The sequence below is a fragment of the Onychomys torridus genome, chromosome 14 (assembly GCF_903995425.1).
Source record: "Onychomys torridus chromosome 14, mOncTor1.1, whole genome shotgun sequence".
In the NCBI taxonomy this organism is placed as follows: Eukaryota; Metazoa; Chordata; class Mammalia; order Rodentia; family Cricetidae; genus Onychomys; species Onychomys torridus.
In genome coordinates, this window is record NC_050456.1 from 76,766,588 (window position 1) to 76,786,597 (window position 20,010).

At 51.2% G+C, this 20,010-nt stretch overlaps 1 protein-coding gene across 11 annotated transcripts in view; it reads left to right on the forward strand.

Moving 5' to 3' along the window:
- The first annotated feature begins 2,076 nt into the window (after positions 1 to 2,076).
- The window catches only part of LOC118595803 (ESX-1 secretion-associated protein EspI-like), a 31,212-nt gene continuing 13,278 nt past the window's right edge, over positions 2,077 to 20,010 (forward strand). Inside the window, exons 1-7 of one of the 11 annotated variants that reach the window (XR_004946558.1) lie at positions 2,077 to 2,184; positions 4,729 to 4,846; positions 5,108 to 9,756; positions 10,794 to 10,964; positions 11,069 to 11,142; positions 11,246 to 11,443; positions 19,734 to 19,817. Coding sequence is in view for 3 of the 11 variants with exons in the window: in XM_036206603.1 (XP_036062496.1) it covers positions 5,696 to 5,834; positions 7,465 to 7,576; positions 11,069 to 11,169; positions 11,246 to 11,443; positions 19,734 to 19,817 (634 nt within the window). In the remaining 8 variants the exon portion in view is untranslated. Of the gene's footprint in view, positions 2,185 to 4,728; positions 4,847 to 5,107; positions 10,965 to 11,068; positions 11,170 to 11,245; positions 11,444 to 19,733; positions 19,818 to 20,010 lie in introns of all 11 variants that reach the window. The other 10 variants (XR_004946556.1, XR_004946559.1, XR_004946557.1 and 7 more) reach the window with 10 other exon arrangements.

Here is a 20,010-nt window from a genome sequence, read left to right on the forward strand (position 1 = left end):
GAACAGGCTTAGGAGCGAGGGGCCCAGGAAAAAAATGCAGAGGCTGACTTTAGCTGCGGAGGCCCTCCTTCCCTCAAGGGCACAGGGCCTGGAGGACGGAGAATGGCCGTTCGTGTCTGAGAGTCCATCAGTGCTCACCGGCGCCTCTTACCAGGCACCAACTCACGTTCTTTTGGGGTTGCAAGGCTGACAGCCTCCAGGGACCCCAAGTACATGGCTGCTGATGCTCTCTAGCGGCCGTTGTGATCCCACGCGTGGGCCGCGAACATGAGCCCCCATGACAATGCGCACCCCTTCCTCTTCCCCCAGAGGCTAGCAACTGGGCCTTCTGGTATCTGATTGGCCACAGGGGCTTGACGACAGGGTCTTCTTGCTGATGATTGGCCCCAGCCAGCTCTGGCTGTTTCCTAGCTATTAATACTGTGGGCTAATAAATGTCTCCTGTTGACTGGGGTGTTGGGAGCCATGTTTTTTTGCAGCTTCCGTGACGTCTGTTGCTGGTGAAGGCCTTTCTGGCTTCTCAGGGGCCCTCTTTTGGGGGGCTGTCTCCATATTCAACAGGCTGAAAATGGGGTGTTTTCTTTCTCTCAGTATCTGACACATTCAGATAGCTCTTTGTGATGCTCACAAAGCCCTAAATCTTCATCTCCCCCTCCCTAAATAATGCCTCGGTTCCTACATTAACAATCCGCCCGCCCAGGAAAGGCCTGAGTCATCCTAGAGCGGATGGTCGATAACCCGGGGCTCAGCGGTGGCCCTTCTCTGTGCCTCTCTGCCCCGGTCCTGTGTCACAGTGGTGTCCTAGGATTGCTGGCCATAAGGGGCTTATGCGGAAGCAGCTGCAGAGCCCCAAATAAGGACAGGGGGCTCTTCCAACCTCATGTCCTCCATGGAGCCTCTGATTCTCCTTTTAGGGTCTTTCTTTCTCGCTCCTTCTCTGTCATCAGACATTTCTTCCTTGGCCTCCCAGTTGCCACCCACCTGTCACCCTAAGATAGATCCTTCGTCCCTTTCAACAGCATTTTGACCTTTTCGAGAGGACATTTGATTGACGTGCTGCCCACTTTGCCACTTAGGGCAGGGCAGAGCAGCCGGAGGTACCACCTGTTAAGGATTAGCTCTCCTGTGCCAAGTCGCAGAGAGTACGCAGCCAGGCAGCTATGCGCCATAGCAACATGTGTCACTGTCTGTCTGCTTGGGCTGTGGGGGTGGTGGGGGTGTGGGTGTGCGCACTTCAAAGTGTGGGGAATCAACCCGATTAGGGGGTGTACTCTAAGCATTACCATATAGGACCCCGTTTTCACTCGTGAAGTACTTTTCTTAGAGGGGCACGGTTTGCGGCTATATTCATAGGTACGCTCCGGGTTGCAAGGTACCCCCCTGAGGGGCAGAAATGAACCCCTGGAAGAGGAAGGGATATAGTGAGCTTTTCAAGTGAACAGGTTGCCAGTGTTTGAGCCCAGGACTCAAAATCAAGGTCCTTTGATCCCGAGATGCTAAGTCTCCCGTATCGAGATAGCCCATCAAAAACGGGGTGTGCTAGGTGAGGGTTACAGCCACGGCTGATATCGGGGAATCAATTATTTTATCTGGGCTCTTTATTTTCCAGAGCAATAATAATCATCATCATTAAAAAACACAGCCTCCTCTTTTCCTAAGCCCGGAGCCTCCGATTGATGTTCTGAAAAACCTACGTAATCAAGCTGCGGATCCCCAGTTCCCGGGTACCCCACCTTTATCCTTAGCCCCCTGAGTACAATCATAATTTGGGGTGATTTCCCCCCAGACTGTGTCTACAAATCGCCCTTCCATCCATGATCAGGGCTCATGTAGGGAAAAAGCATCTGCGACCACAGGGTGTTGGTCATGGCGGCCAGGAGCACTGCGGCAGATTTTTTTTTTTTTTTTCCTGCGTTCTTTGCTGCAGTCTGGGTGCGGCTACAGCAATTTGTCATAGAATCTGGGGGGCTCATTTTTCCGGCCAATCACTTTTAGAGAAATGAGCGCATTGCAGCAGAATGCGCTGACGTCAAAGACCACCCCCTCTGCGCCTTTATATAAACCCCACCCAGCCAGCCCCTAGCGCAGACAGCGAAGAGCTGGGATGGAGCTCGCCTTGGCTCTGCTGGCCTTGGCTGCAGCTCTCCCGGAGAGCGGGGCACCCAAAGGAGAATCCCTTACCTGGTGAGTGGTTGGCCATCCTTTACCCGAAAGGATGTGCAAAAATGAAGACCACATGCCCTTCTGGCTCAAGCTCTGTCCTCCTGGACATGCCAAAAGGCCGAAGCTGGGGACCTTTTCCCAAAGGCAGCCTCTTAGTAAGCCTGGTCCCCAGCATCCCACACGAAATTCTGTCAGGAAGGGAATCCTGAGGCACATTTTTCTGGGGCGGGGGCAAGGTTCTTTTCTCACTTAGTCTTGGAGGGTGGACTGTGCGGCAGAGATCCTGATTAAGAATAACAGCAGTAATCAGAGATTTTCCCGTTCAAATCCAGTGTATTGCGGTTTCTGGGGTCTAAAAATCTGATTTGGGGGGTTCAGAGCCACCTTTAGAATTGCGTTAATGGTGGGAGACATGGCGGCGACGCATTCTGCAAGCCCCATGAATTAGGGAGAGAAGGTACCTGAAGGGAAGGGTCTTGAGCCATTTTTTTCTTATAGTCTTCAGCCAGGTTCTCGGTGGATCGTGGGCGTGAGGTTTAGAGGTTCATGTTCACCAGCGATTCCAAATCCAGATACTCAGGTTTAGCGTAGACCTGACCTCAGGCAAAATACAGAGAAAAAAAAATCATAACCGTTATAATTTGCTTCTCCCTGATGGAGCCACTTTAACGGTGGAGAGAGATGGTGTCAAAGGCAAATCTGCCTGGAGACCCCTAGATCACATAGGGAAGGCGGCAGTTGGCGCTAAGGTCAAGGAATCGGGGGTGCACAGGTAGAATAGAGGCAGGAGGTGGGCTGGGGTAGAAAGAAACCCATGTCCTTGTATCTAAGAAGAAGGAAGAGAGAAATGCAGAAAAGGGGGTGTGTGGAGGTGTGTGGGGGGGGTGATCTGAGTGCTGGAAATTGGGAATTTGGGGGCAGGGTTCAGCATTGCGTATGATGGTCGATGCAAGATTCTGACATGTTGAAGGCTTTAGACTTTTGGTAAATCACCTTTTACCGTTTTCTTTGTCCCTGTCAAGCCCCCCCAGGCCGCCCCCTCCCCATCTTGCGCTTGCTAGCTGGAGGGGGGGCGCCAGAGGGCTGCTACGTGGCAGGTTTCTAGAAGGTTCTTTTGATAGCCGCAAGAGGGCGCTGGCGGCACTGCGGAATTTTGGGGGGGGGGGGGGGGGGGGGAGGGGAGGTGGCCTTTGTTCTCCTGCAGGAGGGGGTCGCGCGCGAGATTGGCTGCAGGACTGTGGGTTCATTTACCCAAGGGGAAATGTAAGGAGATTCATGGGTTCACTGAGGAGCGCCTATAGGACTTACATAGGCCAGAGATGGCGTCATCTGCAGAGGCTGCGTGATTTAGGGTGTCACATACGCAGATTAATTTATTATCAGTAATTTTTTTTTCTGAAAGGTGTGGCTTTTTGAGGAGGAAGGATTGCAAAAAATGTTGATGAGGGGTCTTGAGATTTGACGTGGTAAATGGGAGCAAGGTTTTGGGGGAAGGGTGTTGATGTTGGGGGGACGCAGAGGGGTCTGCCTTCATTATAGCTGAAGACCTAAAAAATGGGCATGCTGTGTATTGAGAACTGGGTCTTTAAATTTTAATTATCCTTAATTGGATTTACTGATGGTGGGAAGCAGCTTTCTGTTTTCACTTATCAGATGTAGAATTGTGGTCTGGGGGGAGCCCCTTACTGCAGGGTCTCCTTATTGCCATGGCTCTGGTGTGAATTGGCTCCTAGGTGAGTGTGAGTGCTGCGTCATGTCTGCAAAATGGCTGTAGCTAGTGGTAGCTTGGAGGCGATGGGGGTGCAGAGCGACCCTGAAAGATGGCTGGTGTGGGCTATGCCCCCCTTGCAGGCTGAAACCTGTTGGGCAGCGCCCCCCTTCTTTCTGCGTCAAGTCTAGCTCTAGCAGCTGCGCCCTGGCGCCAGTGGGGGCGCCGCAGGTGGTTGAGCTATTCGACTCTTGGTGCGGGCCGCGCGCCCCCTAGTGGTCTCTATGTGCAAACGGTTCTTGGCCGGTTAGCTGGGCGCTAGAGTTGCGCATGCGCACTTAGCTAACACTTGTGGCCTGTCAATCAACTCATCTGTACCCCTCCCATTTCTGTCCTCCCCTCCCATTTCCCCTCCTCCTCACCCTCCCATTTCTCCTTTCCCTCCTCCCCCTCCCATTTCATCTCTCCCTCCTCCCCCTTCCATTTCTCCTCCCTCCTCCCCCTCCCATTTCATCTCTCCCTCTTTCCCCTCCCATTTCTCCCTCTCTTCCCCCTCCCACTTCTCTCCCTCCTACCCCTCCTCCCATTTCTCCTCCCTCTTCCCTCCTCCCTCCTCCCTCCTTCTTCCCTTCTCCCCCTCCCCTACCCATTTTCCTCATTCCTCTTACCCCTCCCTTACTTCTCTCGCTTACATTTCTGCTCCTCCTTCCTGATCCCTTCACACCCCTCCCTTTCTCCTCCCCAGCCTTCCCCTCCCTTCCCTTTCCCTTCTCTTGCCCCCTCCCTCTCTGTGCTGTTCTTGTGCTGGCCGATAGAGGTCCTCAAGATGGTTTCTAACGGCACCCCTATGCCATAAGCTCTCTCTTCAGGGATGACATCATCGGCTCACCGCAGTCTTCAAGGACCACCTTCTTTGGACGTCAAGCTTTTGCTCAAGTGCCTGTGGCGATACCTGCTGAACATCTCTACCTTCTGGTACCACAGCCACTCCTTCAAGTTGCTTGCATGTTTTACACACACACACACACACACACACACACACACACACACACATATATGTGGATATATATGGATTCCCCCTGCCCATTTCTCCTTCAACAACCCCATACCCATTAGCCTTTGAAGACAATTTAAAATGTTAAATAATTAGCTGTAATTATAATTAATTAGTTTAAATTGTAATTAACACCTATATCTGGGCATTTAGTGAATTCTCTAACCTTTGGTTGTTTGTAGAGCCAAGGAGCATGGATTCCTGGAACCCACCAGCATACAGAGCAGCCCCTCGTGGACCCCGAGACCATGACATCAAGGGACAAGGGACAAAGAGGATCAGCAGTGTCCAGTTAGCCTCCCTTTGGGTTCAAGCCTTGAACCAGTGCCCTAGTGAGGGGGCACTGGTCATGACCTTCGACCTTTTTTCTGCTTGTGCCTTGATTCTGAGCCCTTCCCTGTATGTCTCTGCTTGTGTTCATCTGCCAGTGAACTGGAGTGCTTCCCTCCCCAAGGGGGTGTCGTCCCTTGTGACTGACCATGTTATCCTAACAGTATCCTGAGCAGAAGGGTCCCTTTGGGAGCCTCTCAGGAGGGGGACCTGGGCCAGGGGCCACCAGCAATATGCTGGCAACTCTGTGGGTGGGGGTGGGGTGCTTCTGGAATGAGCATGTGGCTGACCCCCAAAGGCGTGCTCCCCCCCTCCACCCACCTTTTTGGAGATGTCCCTTCCTTTTGGGTTAATGGGACATTAGGAGCAACCTCCTAGGGTTGTTGTGAGAATTAAATGAGTTAGAGCAGCCTGAGGCAGGGCTGCAGAGCCCTCAGCACATGTTTGTTGAAAGGTTTGCAGGTGGATCTGTTCCCACCCACTCACTTGTCTCATCTGCTCTCCTGCAGCCCCCCCGCAGCCCCCCTCCTGCAGCCCCCCCCCCTGCAGCCCCTGTGCACAGGGCTCTCCTTGCACCAGGTAGGGGCTCTTAAAGTCAGCAGGCCGGACCATGTGTGGCCATTTCCAGAGCACTTTCTATGTACCATGTTCATGTTGTTCCTACGTAATCTGTGTATGCAAAGGGGGGAGGCGTGGTGTCCAGAGAGGGACAAATTGGCGTTGATGTTTCATGACTTTAAAGAGGTAGGTGGGAAAGAGAACTGGGAGAACCCAGCCTCACTCGTGGGTTGGACTGAAATTTACACCAAGGACAGTGACGTATTTTGCTACATTGCTGGCAAGAGAAGGGGTCAGAGTTGGACCTGGGTACCATTGTGGCTGCCCCTGATGGTCCCCTCCTCTGTCCTCAGCCTAAAGTTCTTCTGAGAGTCCCTTTATTTCATATCAGACATTTCACAATGGGGAAAAGTCTATCTGAAATCCTAGCTTCCCAAGGGTGGTCTTGGGAGCTGCTGGGGGAGGGGGGTTGGCTCAAGTCTGGTAGCAAGGGCTGACTTCATCTCTTAGCAATGGTATGATCTTAGACAAGTCATTTAACCTCCAAGTTTCAGTTCCTTTCACACCTAAATAGGGATTAAAAAAAGAAAAAAAAGTAAAGAAAAAAAAAGAAAGAAAAAGAAAAAAGTAAAGAAAAAGAAAAATGGGGGGTGGGGGGAGAGGAAACCAGTTTATCTATTCAACAGGGTGTTTTGGAAGACCAAACGATGTAACTCACAAGAAAGTGCTTTGTAAATTGCCGTGAAATTGCAAAATACTTACTAACTAACCAATGAGGCTGGCCCTATTTCCCACTGTCCAGTCTTATTGTCTCTCACAATAATAGTGAACACCCAGTAGGTGCTGGGTGTATTTGTATTCAATAAATAAATTCTAGAATTAAAAAAAACCCATAGAATTAATTCAACAAACATTTTCTGAGATGCTGACCATGTGCCCGACGCACCAGGCTATGGCTGAGGTACAAAGATAAAGAGAATAGCCTCTTTTTGAGGCTAATTGGGGTCCTCATTTCACCAGCACTTTCTTTGGTCGCCTTTTAAACCAACCAGTTTTGTCCAGACAAGACAAAAAACACAAACACAAACAAAAACAACTGTATCGCTTTAGGGAAGCCCAGCTTGGAGTGGACAATAATGTCCAGGCCTCTGAAAAGGGCTGATTGGATTCTGAAGCAAATGGAAGCCGAAGGAGGGCTTAGAAGGTGACTAACGCAGTAGGCGGAGACCCGCTCTACATTAATTCAGGCTATTAGGAGGGACCCTTTCCATCTTCCAGAGTGGCCAGTGGCTTTCACCATCGCCCGTTCTGTCCCTAACGTTCAGCACACATGGATGCTGGAGCTACCCTTTGCTCCTCTCTTGCCACTGTCCATTCATTTGATGCTCACAACTCCCTGTCCTGATCCAGGGCCGGCCTGCCATCTCCCAGGGAAGCAGAGGTTGCCAAGTGGTTTCTCCGAATGGGGCCCCCACCCCCATATCATTCTCTTCACGACCTCTTCAGTTTTAGCAGTGGACATGTACCTGTCTCAAGCCTGCACCTCCACTTCAGTTCCCCTCTGGACTCCTGACTCTGCTGTCCCCACCTGGAGCCCCACCTCCTCCTGTCCTCCTTCCTCGCCACTCCAGTGTCTGTCTTTCCTTCACAGCCCGGCTTCTCGAGGCCTGTCTACACTCGCTGCTTTCCTTCCTCACCTCCAATTTCCCCTCCAACCCACTGCTTCCTGACTCGCTCTTCTCCATCGAACGGCCCTCGCTCAGGTAAAGACTTTTCTGTAGCTTGACCCTTGGCACGACTCCAGCCTGGCTGGACACAAGGACACATGCATCTCCATGCCTCCTGTTCCATGGCTTCATGGCTCTGGTTCCCTTCTATTTTCAAACTACTGACTTCATGGACACTACTCTCACCTTCCCTGGGAACTTGCATTCCCAAGCCTCTCAGTTTCCCAAACGTGCCTTGTGCTACCCAGTTGGCAGGGCTGCCTAGACGAGCACTCTGGGGTTGGCTGATGTGGGCTCAGGCCTTAGGTAAACCACTCCATACTAGGACCACAGTGTCAGACGGCTCTTCCAAGCTATCTTGGCTAAAACAGGGTTAATGGTCTTCACCAGGAAGGCCAGGTGAGCTCTACCAGGTAAGCTCCAGATGCCCTAGCTGAGAGACTGGAGGTAAAATCAATTAGGTATTCCTGAGCAAATGCAATTTGGGTCACAATTCAGTTTTCTTGAAGTTGAGTTCCCACAGAGAAGACCAAAGAAAATTGAAGGGGTGGGGGAGGCATTAAAGACAGTGAAGGTGAGGAGGGGGGATTTAGAAAAAGTTCAGACCTACCCAAACCTCATCTAGCAAAAGCTTTTCCTCCTAGGTTAGCCTGGGCTTAGAAGAAAAAAAAACCAGAAGGAAGCTTTTAAGTTGATTACTCAGTGACAAATCCCAGGAAACTTCCATATCACATGGCCCCATTCAAAGGTTTTGAGTTCCTCCTCTGAGGTTTAACCTCTGTACCTCCTGCCCTCTACCCGCTACCTCCCTGGACTGGTGATTAAGTCCTGAAGGTACAAGAAGGGTCTCAGGGAACAACTAGCTCACAGTGCAGAGCCACCTCTGCTCCCAGCTGTTTGTTGTTGTTTTTTTTTTTTCTTTCAGTTTTTTTCTCCTCTTTTGCCCTTTCTCCCTAATGAACACAGGGTTAATTTTGGCCTGCAGAGTAATGAGGTAGCTCCTGGACTCCAATATTTGTAAGGAGCCCTCTTTGTCTGTGAAGGAAAAACACACTGATTACCATAATGAGCTGAGCTGGTGGCTTCCGGGTAGGGGGCCTTGGGTTCTTAAGCCATACTTTAATCCTGGTGTCCGAAGATTCCCTTCATGGGAGTCTAAACCTCCATCCCAGGGCAAGACTCATTGAGTGAGGTTGCAAGTTGAAGGTGTCTGTGAGGGGCTGCACAAAGTCCACACTGACCACACTCATTACTTCTCACCCAGCCTCCTGCAAAGTTTCCTGCTCCCACCCCAGTCATCTTCAGACCTGTTGCAGGCCCCATGAAGGAGACTCCCTCCCTCCTTCCCTCAGTGGGTCCACTGGCTAAAGGCTCTGTAGCACCACGGGTTCAAATTAGGTCTTGACCTTGTATAGGAAGGAGTTGAAGCTAGAGACTAGGATGAAGGCTAAGGCCTCCAGAAAGAGCCACACACAAGCCTCCCTCACAGCATGGGGCCAGTTGGTACTGTGTCCACTGTCTCTAGGCTCCCCCTGTCTCAAATATCTGCCAGTCAGTAAAATAATAGGTCCCTGAAGCCGCTTCTGATATTCTAGGAGTCTGGGAGTATTTCAGAAGCAAGGAAACATGCTAAGGGCCTTTGCTCAGTATCTGACAGTCCTAGATGATTGAGGTTTTGTGTAAGGAACCTCCAAATTTAGCAGCCTTGAGCAACTCTCCCCCAGCTCTCCAGTTCTTAATGTTCTAGAAGGAAGGCTCCCTGTAAAGGAGGATTCAAGCTAACTGCTTCCTTGAGCGTGTTCACCCCTACTCCACTTCCTAGGACCCTCAAGGGTGCTTCTGTGCTTCAGGGGATTTAAGCTCCCCACCCCCACCCTACCCCAGCCCCCTTGCTTCCAGCCCAGGCATCCAGGCTGGCTTCAGAGTTGGCCCAGAGACCTAGAGCATCCTGGGTACTTAAGAACAATAGAGTCAGTCAGGACAGAGCAGGAAGCTATGGAGATGAGGCCAAGGAAGTGGGGGAGGTGACACGAAATGCCCTGGCCCCCAAGTCTTCTGAGAACGACTGTTTTTTCTGCCTTTACTGCCCATTCCCCTCCTCCATTCTCTGTCTCAGCCTCCCTCTGTTTGTCTCCCTCTCCCTCCCATTGGATCTGGCCCTTTTGGGGTGCCCCTAGGCCACCCCCTCCTCCTCTGGGTGTCCCAGCACCAACCCGGTAAATAGTGGGGCTCAGTAAGAGTATGTGGGATGTATAGCGGGACAGGTGGACGAATGGATGGGCTCAACTGTCACTCCAGGGCAGCTAGGGTTCAGAAGGTGTAGGGTTGGGGGTGGGGGCTCAAGGGACTTGGGAGCAGCAGCTACCTGCCCTAGTCTGGGACCCCTTTGAAGGGGTCCTGATGTTGCGCCCTGCATTCATCCGCGCGTTCACTCTGGCATCCAACAGTTGATCCTAACTGAGCGTGCCCATGGTCCTGGCCCTGGGCTTGGCACCTGCCACCTAGCTTGTCCCTTGATGGCCTCTGCTTCCCAGGGAGGGCAAGCTGGGGGGTTGTCTGGGAGCCAGAGCAGTGGTCTCTGGCTCCATAGAGGGCATTCAGAGGGCATGGGGTGGGCCTGGTTTGCCTGCCCTGCCTTCACGCAGACCTGCCCACCCCCAGGGCCTTGCCCCCCTCTCTGCCTCCCTCCACATTCATGGCTGAGTATGGGCTACTGGCCCTGCAGCTTAGGGCTGAGCCAAGCTTACAGGAACAGCTGTGATGTGCCATCGGTCCTGGCCACACAGGTCTCCCTCCCTCTTGAGCTGATGGGGGTCTGAGGCTTTTGGATCCTTCCCACAGTTTGTTCCTTCCCCTGGGATGCAGTCCAGCCTTTCCGTCCCCAACCATCAGGCTGAGGACTGTGTCCCAGCCGCCAGGAGCCTCCAGAGAGCATGTGCAGGCCCCGCCTTTGCCTGGCTGCCCACCTGCTCTTCTTTACCTGCTGGCTGGCCCCTGCTTCAACAGCGCCCGGGTTCATCACCCACTCAGCATTCTGCTTGCATAGTCTTTCCCCATGATGTCTCCCTAACACCAACCTGTGCCTCAGTCCCTGGGCTCACCCTATTCCTCCCTCTCCCTCGGGTCTCAGCCACTGGTACCTGCTTTACAGGCTGGCTTCCCTTGCTAAGCCCATACCTGTGGCTAACCTGGTCCACCTGCTGCCCTTAGCCTTGCCATCAGATCCCCAATCCCATTGTGCCCCCCAATTCAGTGTTACGTCAGTTGCCAGCAGCCTCCTGGTGCCTGTTGGACAATCCCTGGCTGGTTCTTCATCTCCGGTGGGACTGATTTCCAGGGTCTGAGTGACCAGGGGCTTAAGCCACATTTATGACTCGGCCTGCTGGCCCTGGAGACCCCTCATCATCATCATCGTCGTTCCCTGGTGGGTGTTGCCCACTTGTACCACCACTGTGTCCCTCAGAGTCCATGGCTCCACCCTCCTAGGCCCCTTGCTGACCTGATGTTGTTTTGGGGGCTACTATCCAGGCCTGTCTCGTCTTCCTGTACCATTTCCTGTTGTGCTCAGGTTCTACAAACCGCCCATCTTCACAGAAGAGCAGGTGAGGCCTCTGCGTGTCTTCATGCGTGTGAGTACAGGTGGTTTTTCTTTTTTTTCAGGTTGTTCACTTTGTAGGAATTCTAATTCTTTGCCTTTCCCCAAAGCTGGCATCGCCCACCATGCTGAAGAGCAAGCCACGGAGGATCCCACAACGCCCAGCACGAGGACCCCAGGATGCCAGCACAAGGACCCCAGAACGCCCAGCACAAGGACCCCAGGACACCCAGCGAGAGGACCCCACGACACCCAGCGCGAGGACCCATCCCTTCACTATGTGCATTGTGCCACCCTCCTGGATTTGGGTGAGTCTCTTGCGCCGACAAACACAACTTTCTTAGAATTCACTGACATCACATCTTCACAAGAAGGAGTACATTTAATCCATGGAGGGGGTACCTTAACCTGGATACCTGGATGCCTGGATGTCTGGAGCCTGGAGCCGAGATTGTCGACACGAGTTACATGTATGGGAGTCCATCCTGGCCACCGTCTAGCAGTGACCAGAGACGGTAAGTGGGGGCAGGCTACCAGTGGTCTATACTCCTGGGAATGGCCAGGCAGGACAAGGCACACAGTAGACGCACAGACAAACCACTGACCATGTTCGTGAAAAGAATCCACAGGCCTTCCTTTGGCCTTGTCCCACCACCACCTCTAACCTTTGTCGAATTCAGAGATGTGGACACAGGTAGCTATCCACCTTGAGAAGGGAGACATCCTCCCTCCACCCCAGCCATGGCAACGCTGTTTCCTGGGAGAATTGCTGCCGTGCATGCATGGGTCTTTGACAATGCCCTCTAATGAAATGTTGGTTTTGAGCGAAATTTTCTTTCTTTTCCTCACCCCCTGACACTGCAATGAAATGAGAATGTTTTTGTTTGTTTAAACAAAATCCATAACGATGGAGAAAATTCAGAAGGCTTCGTTATTTTTTTCTTTGTAGGTGCCTTACTCAAGATGTATTAGTAGAACTGTTGCAGGCTTATGTGTGTGTTTGGATGGGGGAGGGTAGGACCATATTTTACACAAAAGGCTGGAGGGTCAGGTGAGTAGGGCAGCCATCAAAGTGGGTCAGAGAGGAGGGTCCTCCTGCTTTGCCTCACATGGGGCAGTGTGGGACATTGGGGAGCATTGACTGGGTCCAGGTCTGACCTGGCCTTGTTGATATCTTCTTGATGCCTTGAAGAGAGCTCCTTGTCCCTGCCTCAATACTCCTCCCCACAGATCAGCCTGATTGTGAAGCTTGCCTTCTGCATGGAATCCCTGCTTTCCGATGATATTCTTTCCTTAAATAAGATTCCAAGATGGCGCCTCTCCAGTTCTGCCTTTCTCCCCCTGAAGTGGAAATGGGATGGGATCTTAATGATTAAGCAAAAGCTGGCAGTTTGCGAGGGAGCCTAGCACCCAGCACCCAGGTCTGGCCTTTGCCTGACTGCCTTTCCTCTCAGGAGAGCCCAGCAGGCTAGAGAGGAGGGAGTGTGTGTCTAGGGCACCAGGAAGGTTCTATCTTATGACATTTACTCCGTAGCTGGCATTTACTGAGCGACCTGCAAACACAGTGACGTGGCTGGTGAAGAGGGCTAGAAGGGGGAGGGAGCTTTGCTCAGGGCAGGATCCTAGCTCCCAGGGGCATCAAATCCTGAGCTTAGACAAAGCCATGGGGTAGCTAGTCTGAGCTTAGTCAAGGGCTTGAGGCTCTGGGCTTGTTCATTAGGGACAGCCCAAAACTTCTCTGGTGGTTGAGCCAAGGGGTTAGGATAGGTTAAGGTGACGTCAAACAGACCCAACCATGAGACCAATATGCCCCCTTATCCCCAAAGGCTGCAGACTCTGCAGCTTTACCTACCCTCCCAGAAGTCTGGAATAAACCATTTCATCAAGACCAATGTGAAGGTACACTGTGACTGACTGATGTTTCAGAGACTGTGGGAATGAGATCTCAGGCAGATGCAGCTTTTGGAGATTTTGTGTGTCATTAGGTTAAAAAATAAAAAGTAAAAGAGTGTACCAGGTTCTCAATTAATGTACTCCACCAGCCTCCCAGATTAGAGTCTTAGGAACTGCTGAAATGTTGCAGCTCTGAGAATCAAAAGAAAGGGCTTTTATCAGGAAAATTCTTTTTTGAGGCTTTGGGTAATTCCTGAGCAATAAGGGGTTGTGGGAATGAGGCCCTAGTTGCCAAGAGAGCAGCCCTTGTCATATGGTGGAAAGATGGGAGGTGGTCTCTGGTTGATCTTTGTGGTAATAGGCAGTTACCTCCCCAGAGTCCTCTCTAACTCAGTGCTCCACATGGGCAGAGTGTGGGAAAAGATAGTGGTTTCTTGTGGGAGTGCCTCTCCATCTACCCCTGGGATGTGCAGGAAGGGGAGGCCAGAGTCGAGCTGAGACTGCTTGTGGAGGGCTGCCCTCGCCTCTGCATTCCCACCTGCAAGCTGCTCACGCGATGTACTTTTCCAGGCCCCTGATACGTGTGATTCAAAGCCCAAATGTATTTGCGAGTACATTTCTAGATGATCTCAAAACCTGGCAAGACTTAAGGGCAACAGGACACATGTGTTTCTTATTCATTCATTTACATGAAGTAACTTAAATGTGTTTTTTTTATGAGCAATCTGACTTCTTAGAAAGGCTGAAAAAAAAAGCCCCCCAAAACAAAAAACAAAAAACCCACACCAACCTACCCTTCTTTTAATGAGGTGGCTAATGAAGAGGAAAGGATAAAGAGAGGGAGACAAATTAGGGTCGTCGAGAGTTAAGGGCGGTGGACGCGAAAGACAATGAAGAAGCCAAACTGCAAGAGCTGTGCCAGGGGCATTTCTTCTCAAGAGACTGGAACTGGATAGGCTGTGAATGAGTCCCAAGAGCCAGCCCCTCCTTTTCTGCTTTGAGGTCCCCCCCCTGCCGTTCCGCTCAGACAAAAGAAGAAGGAAGTGGGGCTTGGGTCCCTATTGCTGGTTAGAGAAGAAGGAAAATTCTAGGAGAATTAATTGGGTCTTTCTGAGTGGGCCTCTTCAAGTACAGGGGCTCTGAAAGAGAGAGACAGTGGGTGGCTGGGTGGCTGGGTAGGGGTAGCTTTGAGTCAACCCTGGCTGCTCATGGACACCTCAGGCTCTCTAGGCTTCTGAGAAAAGGGGTGTTGCAGAGTATGATTGCCCCTGTGGCATAGAAAAATCAGGTGGGGGTAAGGGACACCTTGTGGGAGGGCTATGAGGAACCTCTGATGGTGTTTCCTCCTGGGAAACACCTGTGTTTCTAGGTCGAAACACAGCACCAGGGCCACAGGGTAGAAAAGCAGCAGGAGAGGGGTCCTGGGCTTCCATCTGTGAGGAATGTCCAGTGTTTTCTGGGATTCTCTGGCCCTGAGGCTAATGTTTAGTGCCTGCCTCTTTCTCTGGGAGTTTGGTTGCTTTAGTCAGGCTCTCAGGCATTGTCCACCAGTTGTTTTCTCAACTCTGTTCATCCCTAAGTCCAATGTGTGTGTGTGTGTGTGTGTGTGTGTGTGTGTGTGTGTGTGTGTGTGTGTAGGGCAGGTGTCAGGTGACAGAGGCCAGTGCACCCCCCCCCCCAACTCAAGCAGGATGTGTGTGGGAGAGAAATTAATTAAGGCAAGAACAGGGGTGGAGGGTACAGTTCTTGACTTTCTTAATTGCTCTCTAGTTTCTTTGGGCTTAAGAGAAAATTGCAGATGGTGAGGTCTTCCCTCCCCTAGCCTGGGAGTGGGGCTGGAGTCTGGCTCCCCACCACCTTGAGTTGGCCTTCTCTTCTCACAGTGAATAGGGCCTTTGGCTGGGGCTTAAGGAGGAGACTCTTAGCCTGGGAGCTCCCAGGCTGCTGCAGCTGGAAACAAAAGCTCAGGCAGAAAGGAATGTGGGGGAGCCCTGTGGAGCACAGCCACCTGGGGATAATTGGGGGAGCGAGCTCCCATGAATTTCCCAGGTCCTGTGAATGCCTCCTGTCAATGGAAGGTGCCCTTTCTTCAGATGAAAAGAAGAAAACCTCAATTACCTACCCGACATGGAGTGTGTGTGTGTTCCAGGGAGAGGGGAGGGGGGTGGGCTGTGTGGGGCCCTTGGCGTGTGTGTGTGTGTGTGTGTGTGTGTGTGTGTGTGTGTGTGTGTGTGTGCATGTTGGACCAGAGAGCAGACCCCTTCTGCATAATGACCCATGTAGCCAGCCACCCACTCCCTGACCCTGGGGACCCTTGAGCTTGTCCATCTCAGGGCTAGGTTTGTCTAAGTTTCTTGGGATAGAAGGATAGGATAACTACAGGCAAGAATTTGATCACACTGGGCCTGATGCCCAAAAGATGCTTTAGAGACAGAATGGGGCCAAGGGATAGAACTCCAGAACGGAAAGTTGGGGCAAGAGGACAGTGGAAGGGCCAAAGACTGAGCACATGTCTTCGTTGGCCCCCAGGGACCACAGCTGTGTGTGTGTGTGTGTGTGTGTGTGTGTGTGTGTGTGTGTGTGTGTGTATGTGTGTTTGTTTTGTCCTCCATCACGGTCTCTAGGTTATCCTGTGTATGAGTAGACAACCCTCCCTCCAAGGCTAGGAAACCAGGGGGTAGAAGTCTGAAACTGAGTTAGAGCTTGGTAGGTGTGTACGTTTAGGGACAAGGAGAGGAAGAAATCAGAGCAACCTCACCTGCAAGGGTTGTCCCACCACTGCCCTAGACTAGCCCAAGGCAAAAGTCTCTGCTAGAAGAAGGAATCTTGGTTCTCAGTCATGGCTGGTTTCTAAGCCTCAGTTTTTCTGTCTGTAAAATGAGACCGGACCTGAGTGTACCCATTATGTAATCAACAAGTATGTGAGTAGTAGGCAGACACAGTGCCTGTTGGATCAGAGAAGGGAATGCAGTGTCTTCAGCACACTAATTGTCCCCTGCTTCAGAGATGAAGGGGCTGGAGATTACACAGGGTCGAGTCTCATTCCAACTGGCCCTGGGGTCAGGGCTGCTGACTGGTGGGTTCCTGAGTGAATGGTGTGGTCAGAGGGTCTCAGACCCTAGGTAGTTCCACACTGACAGTTATTGGAGATCACAGATCTCAGTGGAGGTCATTGCTTGGGCTGGGGGAAGGTCCCTAGGACTGCCCCACATACTGTGGTGAAGGGATTACTTGCTGCAGGGAATTATTCAAGCAAACATGCCACAGGCCAGGCTGGGAAACCCTTTTTTTTGGGGGGGGGGCGCAGAGAGCATCCCTTGTGTAGTGAGATTAGGCCCATGGCTTCTCTGCCAGGAGGGTGTGCCCCAGTGGCGCTGTCCCAAGTAGCTCATTGTGCACTCTTTGGTCAAGAGGCACTTGGCATCACCCCTGTTGGCAGCCTGGCCCACTCAGGGAAGAACTTCTTGCAGAAGCCACTGAGGTAGCTAATTGTGAAAAAGTGAGTGGTACCCACCAGCCTCCACCCCCTTGCACATTCATCTCTGTCTGTCCCTGGGCCTTGGCATGGTAATCAGCAGCTCACAGACCTCTGGCAGTCTGTACCCGTTATTACCATGGTGGACTGCAGCTTTTGTTTTGTGACCTTGGTTGCTACAATACCTGCGAGCTGAAATAAGGAATCAAAAAATTGCCAGCTTCAATTAGACTGGCAGACCGTGTTCCCAAGGCTGCCTCAGACTCTCTATCCATTAAGGGTAAACATGTACCAAATAGATCCTAATTCTCTCTAATTGCCCACTCCTGAAGCAAAGAGGTGAAATTCCAGGAAGAGGCATATATAAACATCCTCTGTAACCCGACCAACGAAAATTAGAGGGCTGATGGGGCCCCAGCGCAGAGAAGGGGACATGGTTTCAAAAGATGTCCCAATTACCTCTACCATTTTCATAAATGGGCCTGTAATGTCCAGGGCCTGGGTCTCAACAAAGGTACAGGAAATGAGCTTTGCAAAGGGCTTGCATTTGTCAGGGGAACTTGTAAGAGGGTAGTATTTTTCTCAACAGGTAGGGAGCAGGGAAGGCTGATCATTTGCGTAACTGCAGACTCTTATTTCTTGAAATCAACATTTTAGTAAAAATAGTCCTTTGACGTTTTTCTCTGTTTGAAACATCAGTAAGATATTTGTACCAAAGACAAGCTAGATCAATTAGGTCCTGTGTTCCTCTGGAAGAAAGAAACTTAAAAAAAAAAAAAAAAAAAAAATCTCAAGATGCAGAGCTAGAATGTTCTAATCCTATTAAGCCGTGGGGGCTACACTTAGTGCGCCTACCACCACTTTCCACGTGTGATGAGCTCAGTACAAGCACTTAAAAGGTCTCCGTCAAATGCTTGTGACAGTGGTTCCTGTGGACTCTATAAGGTCTTGTTTTTCCCTTTGCCTCCAGACAGTGACTCATCTTTGCAGCTTTTCTGACATTTGTTAAGATTCCAGCCCCGCACTGCGTTATTAATACATCACGGCAGACCTGGAGCTGGTACACGCAGCTTTTAAACCAAGGCACGACTTTGCCAGGGTTACATGCTAGCATAGCAGCCTGGGGTCTGCATACCGAGTTCATTAAGGACAGCCAGGCGCGCCGAGGGTCCACAGGGGCCTGGAGGGGAGGCAGGAAAAAACCCAGATGCCCTGGGCTGCTTCTGATTACTCCACTGCCATTAAAAACAAAATAGACTAAAACAGAAGGAGCAGGGTAAAGGCCCCAGTTCATGTTCTTGCAAGGAAACTGTAGAGTCTTTGGTCTTGCTGTGTGTTCTTGGTCTGGAGTCTCACTGTCACCTAGGGACCATGATTATGATGAGTGACCACCCCAGCCACTCAGGGTTTATGGGCAGAGGGGTGTTCAGTATGTAGTAGGTGGTCCGGAGCTCTTGGAGAGCCAGATAATCCCAGGGTCACCCAAAACTTGTGGTTACCTAGTGAACACTTGTTTTTAAGTCACAGAATCAAGCAGTTATGGGAAGGTTGTGTTTGGGGAGCACAGGCCAGAGAAGTAGTTTGCAGGAGTCTTTGAAATAAGAGGTGTGTCCTTGCTGTGCCCTGGCAGGGTTTGGGGTGCCTCAGCCAGAGACCTGTCTGGGAATGGAGGGTAGGGTAGGAAGTGTTTCCTCTTTTCTCAAGCCCTTGGAGGGCCAGGAGGGCAGGTATCCAGCACTAGGTGTTCCCCAGGTCCTGTGCTTCTGTGTACCTCAGTCTGTGACATCCCAGAGCCCCTGCCACACTCACATCACCTCATTGTCTTTCTAGCTCCCAGGAGCCCCCAGCCTCACCCCATTTATCCCTCTGTAGCACCTGTTTCCATGTATCTCACTTAAAGACAGTCCCCAAAGAGGTTTGGAACAGATCCATTTTCTCTCCTGCTCCTGTCCTGACCCCCACTTCCAGCCATGGCAGACGCCCTGTGGTCACATGATTTTACCTTTACCAGAATCTAGTAACACATTTTAAAAATTAACTCATTTAAAACATGTTTTATTAACAAGTCATTTTTTTTCCCCTTAAGCAGTTTTGAGTTTGTAGGAAATCAAGGCAGCAAATATGGGGGGTTGGGATGTAGCTCCATTTGTAGATCAGTATTTAAGAAGCTCCAGGGTTCAGTCCCAAGCACAGTATGAAGCCACATGTGATGGTGCATGCCTGTAATCTCAGCACTTGGAAAGTAGAGGTAGGGGGGGTCTCAGAAGTTCAAGGTCATTTTTTATAAAAATAAAATGGCAAGTTTGAGGCTGGGCTGGGCTATGTGAGAATCTATCTCAAAAATAAAATTAAAATAAAAAAATACAGAGGGAAAATACACACAGTCACCTTACCATTTCAGTAGCATCTGTGTTCACATGGTGCATTTGTTATCAGCTATGTGGCAATACTGACATGTGAGTAGTAGATAGAGTCCCTGTCATGAGGCTGGCTTTACCAAGTACTTTCCATGGGGTTTGGTAGTTGTTTAGTGACGTGAGTTTTCATTGTGTATCTCACAGTTTTACCTTGAGTTTGAGGCAAATCCTGGGCTTGTAGACTTGGTGTGCTGGCTTTCCACAGGGTTTGTTGCACTCCTGTGGCATGGTTAGTGTGGAGGTGGCTACCCAATTACCACAGAGGTCACCTGTCACCCTATGATGTGTGTGCCATGGGTTTTCAAGACACTGCCCACCAAAAACCATGCTGGGTTCCTGGCAGCATCCTCCCTTGCCTGGTTCCTAGGGCCCTCCATCCAGCCTGGCCCATAATGAGTCTTGCTGGCCCACTGCTTTCTTTCAGGGCACAACCTGTGCCCTACCTTTAGGTTGTCTTTAGTGTTCTGCCTAGCAGGGTTGAGGCTGCTGCACTTAGGCATCAGTTTGCATCTTATGGGTACAGTGACCCTAAAGCTTTGCTTTCCAAATAGCAGCCCTTAGCCCACCATGTCGTTTAGTATCAGGCTCTTGGTACCTGCCCCATCTGCACATAGGCAACTGGTATGCATAAAATGACTGGGTTGAACCAAGAGACGTTTGCTTCCATAGACTTCAAATTTGTAGAAACCAGGAGCATCCCTGCCTTAAGCCATCCTTGCATCCTGCATAGATGTCACCCTCTGCTACCCACCTTCTCGTACTTCCTGACCTGAGTGGGGTTCTAGCCTGTGACTACAAGCTTTCTGATTCTAGCCAAAGTCATCACCCAGAATCCTGCGTGGGACCCTGGACACATGGACATGGACACATGCCCCTGGGACCCTCCAACTGTAAATCGTAAGTTGCTAGAGTACGGCGAGTATACGTTGGGGTGGGGGTTCCACTCAAAGTACCCTGTCAGGCAAGCTGCAGCCCGTGCAGATGGGGGCGGGGGGCTTGCCCAGTGAGCCAAGTCGAGGGCTGACCTGGCGCTTGTGTTGTAAGATGGGAGCCTCCATCCGCCTTGTGTTCTGTCTGTCTCAAAAGAATT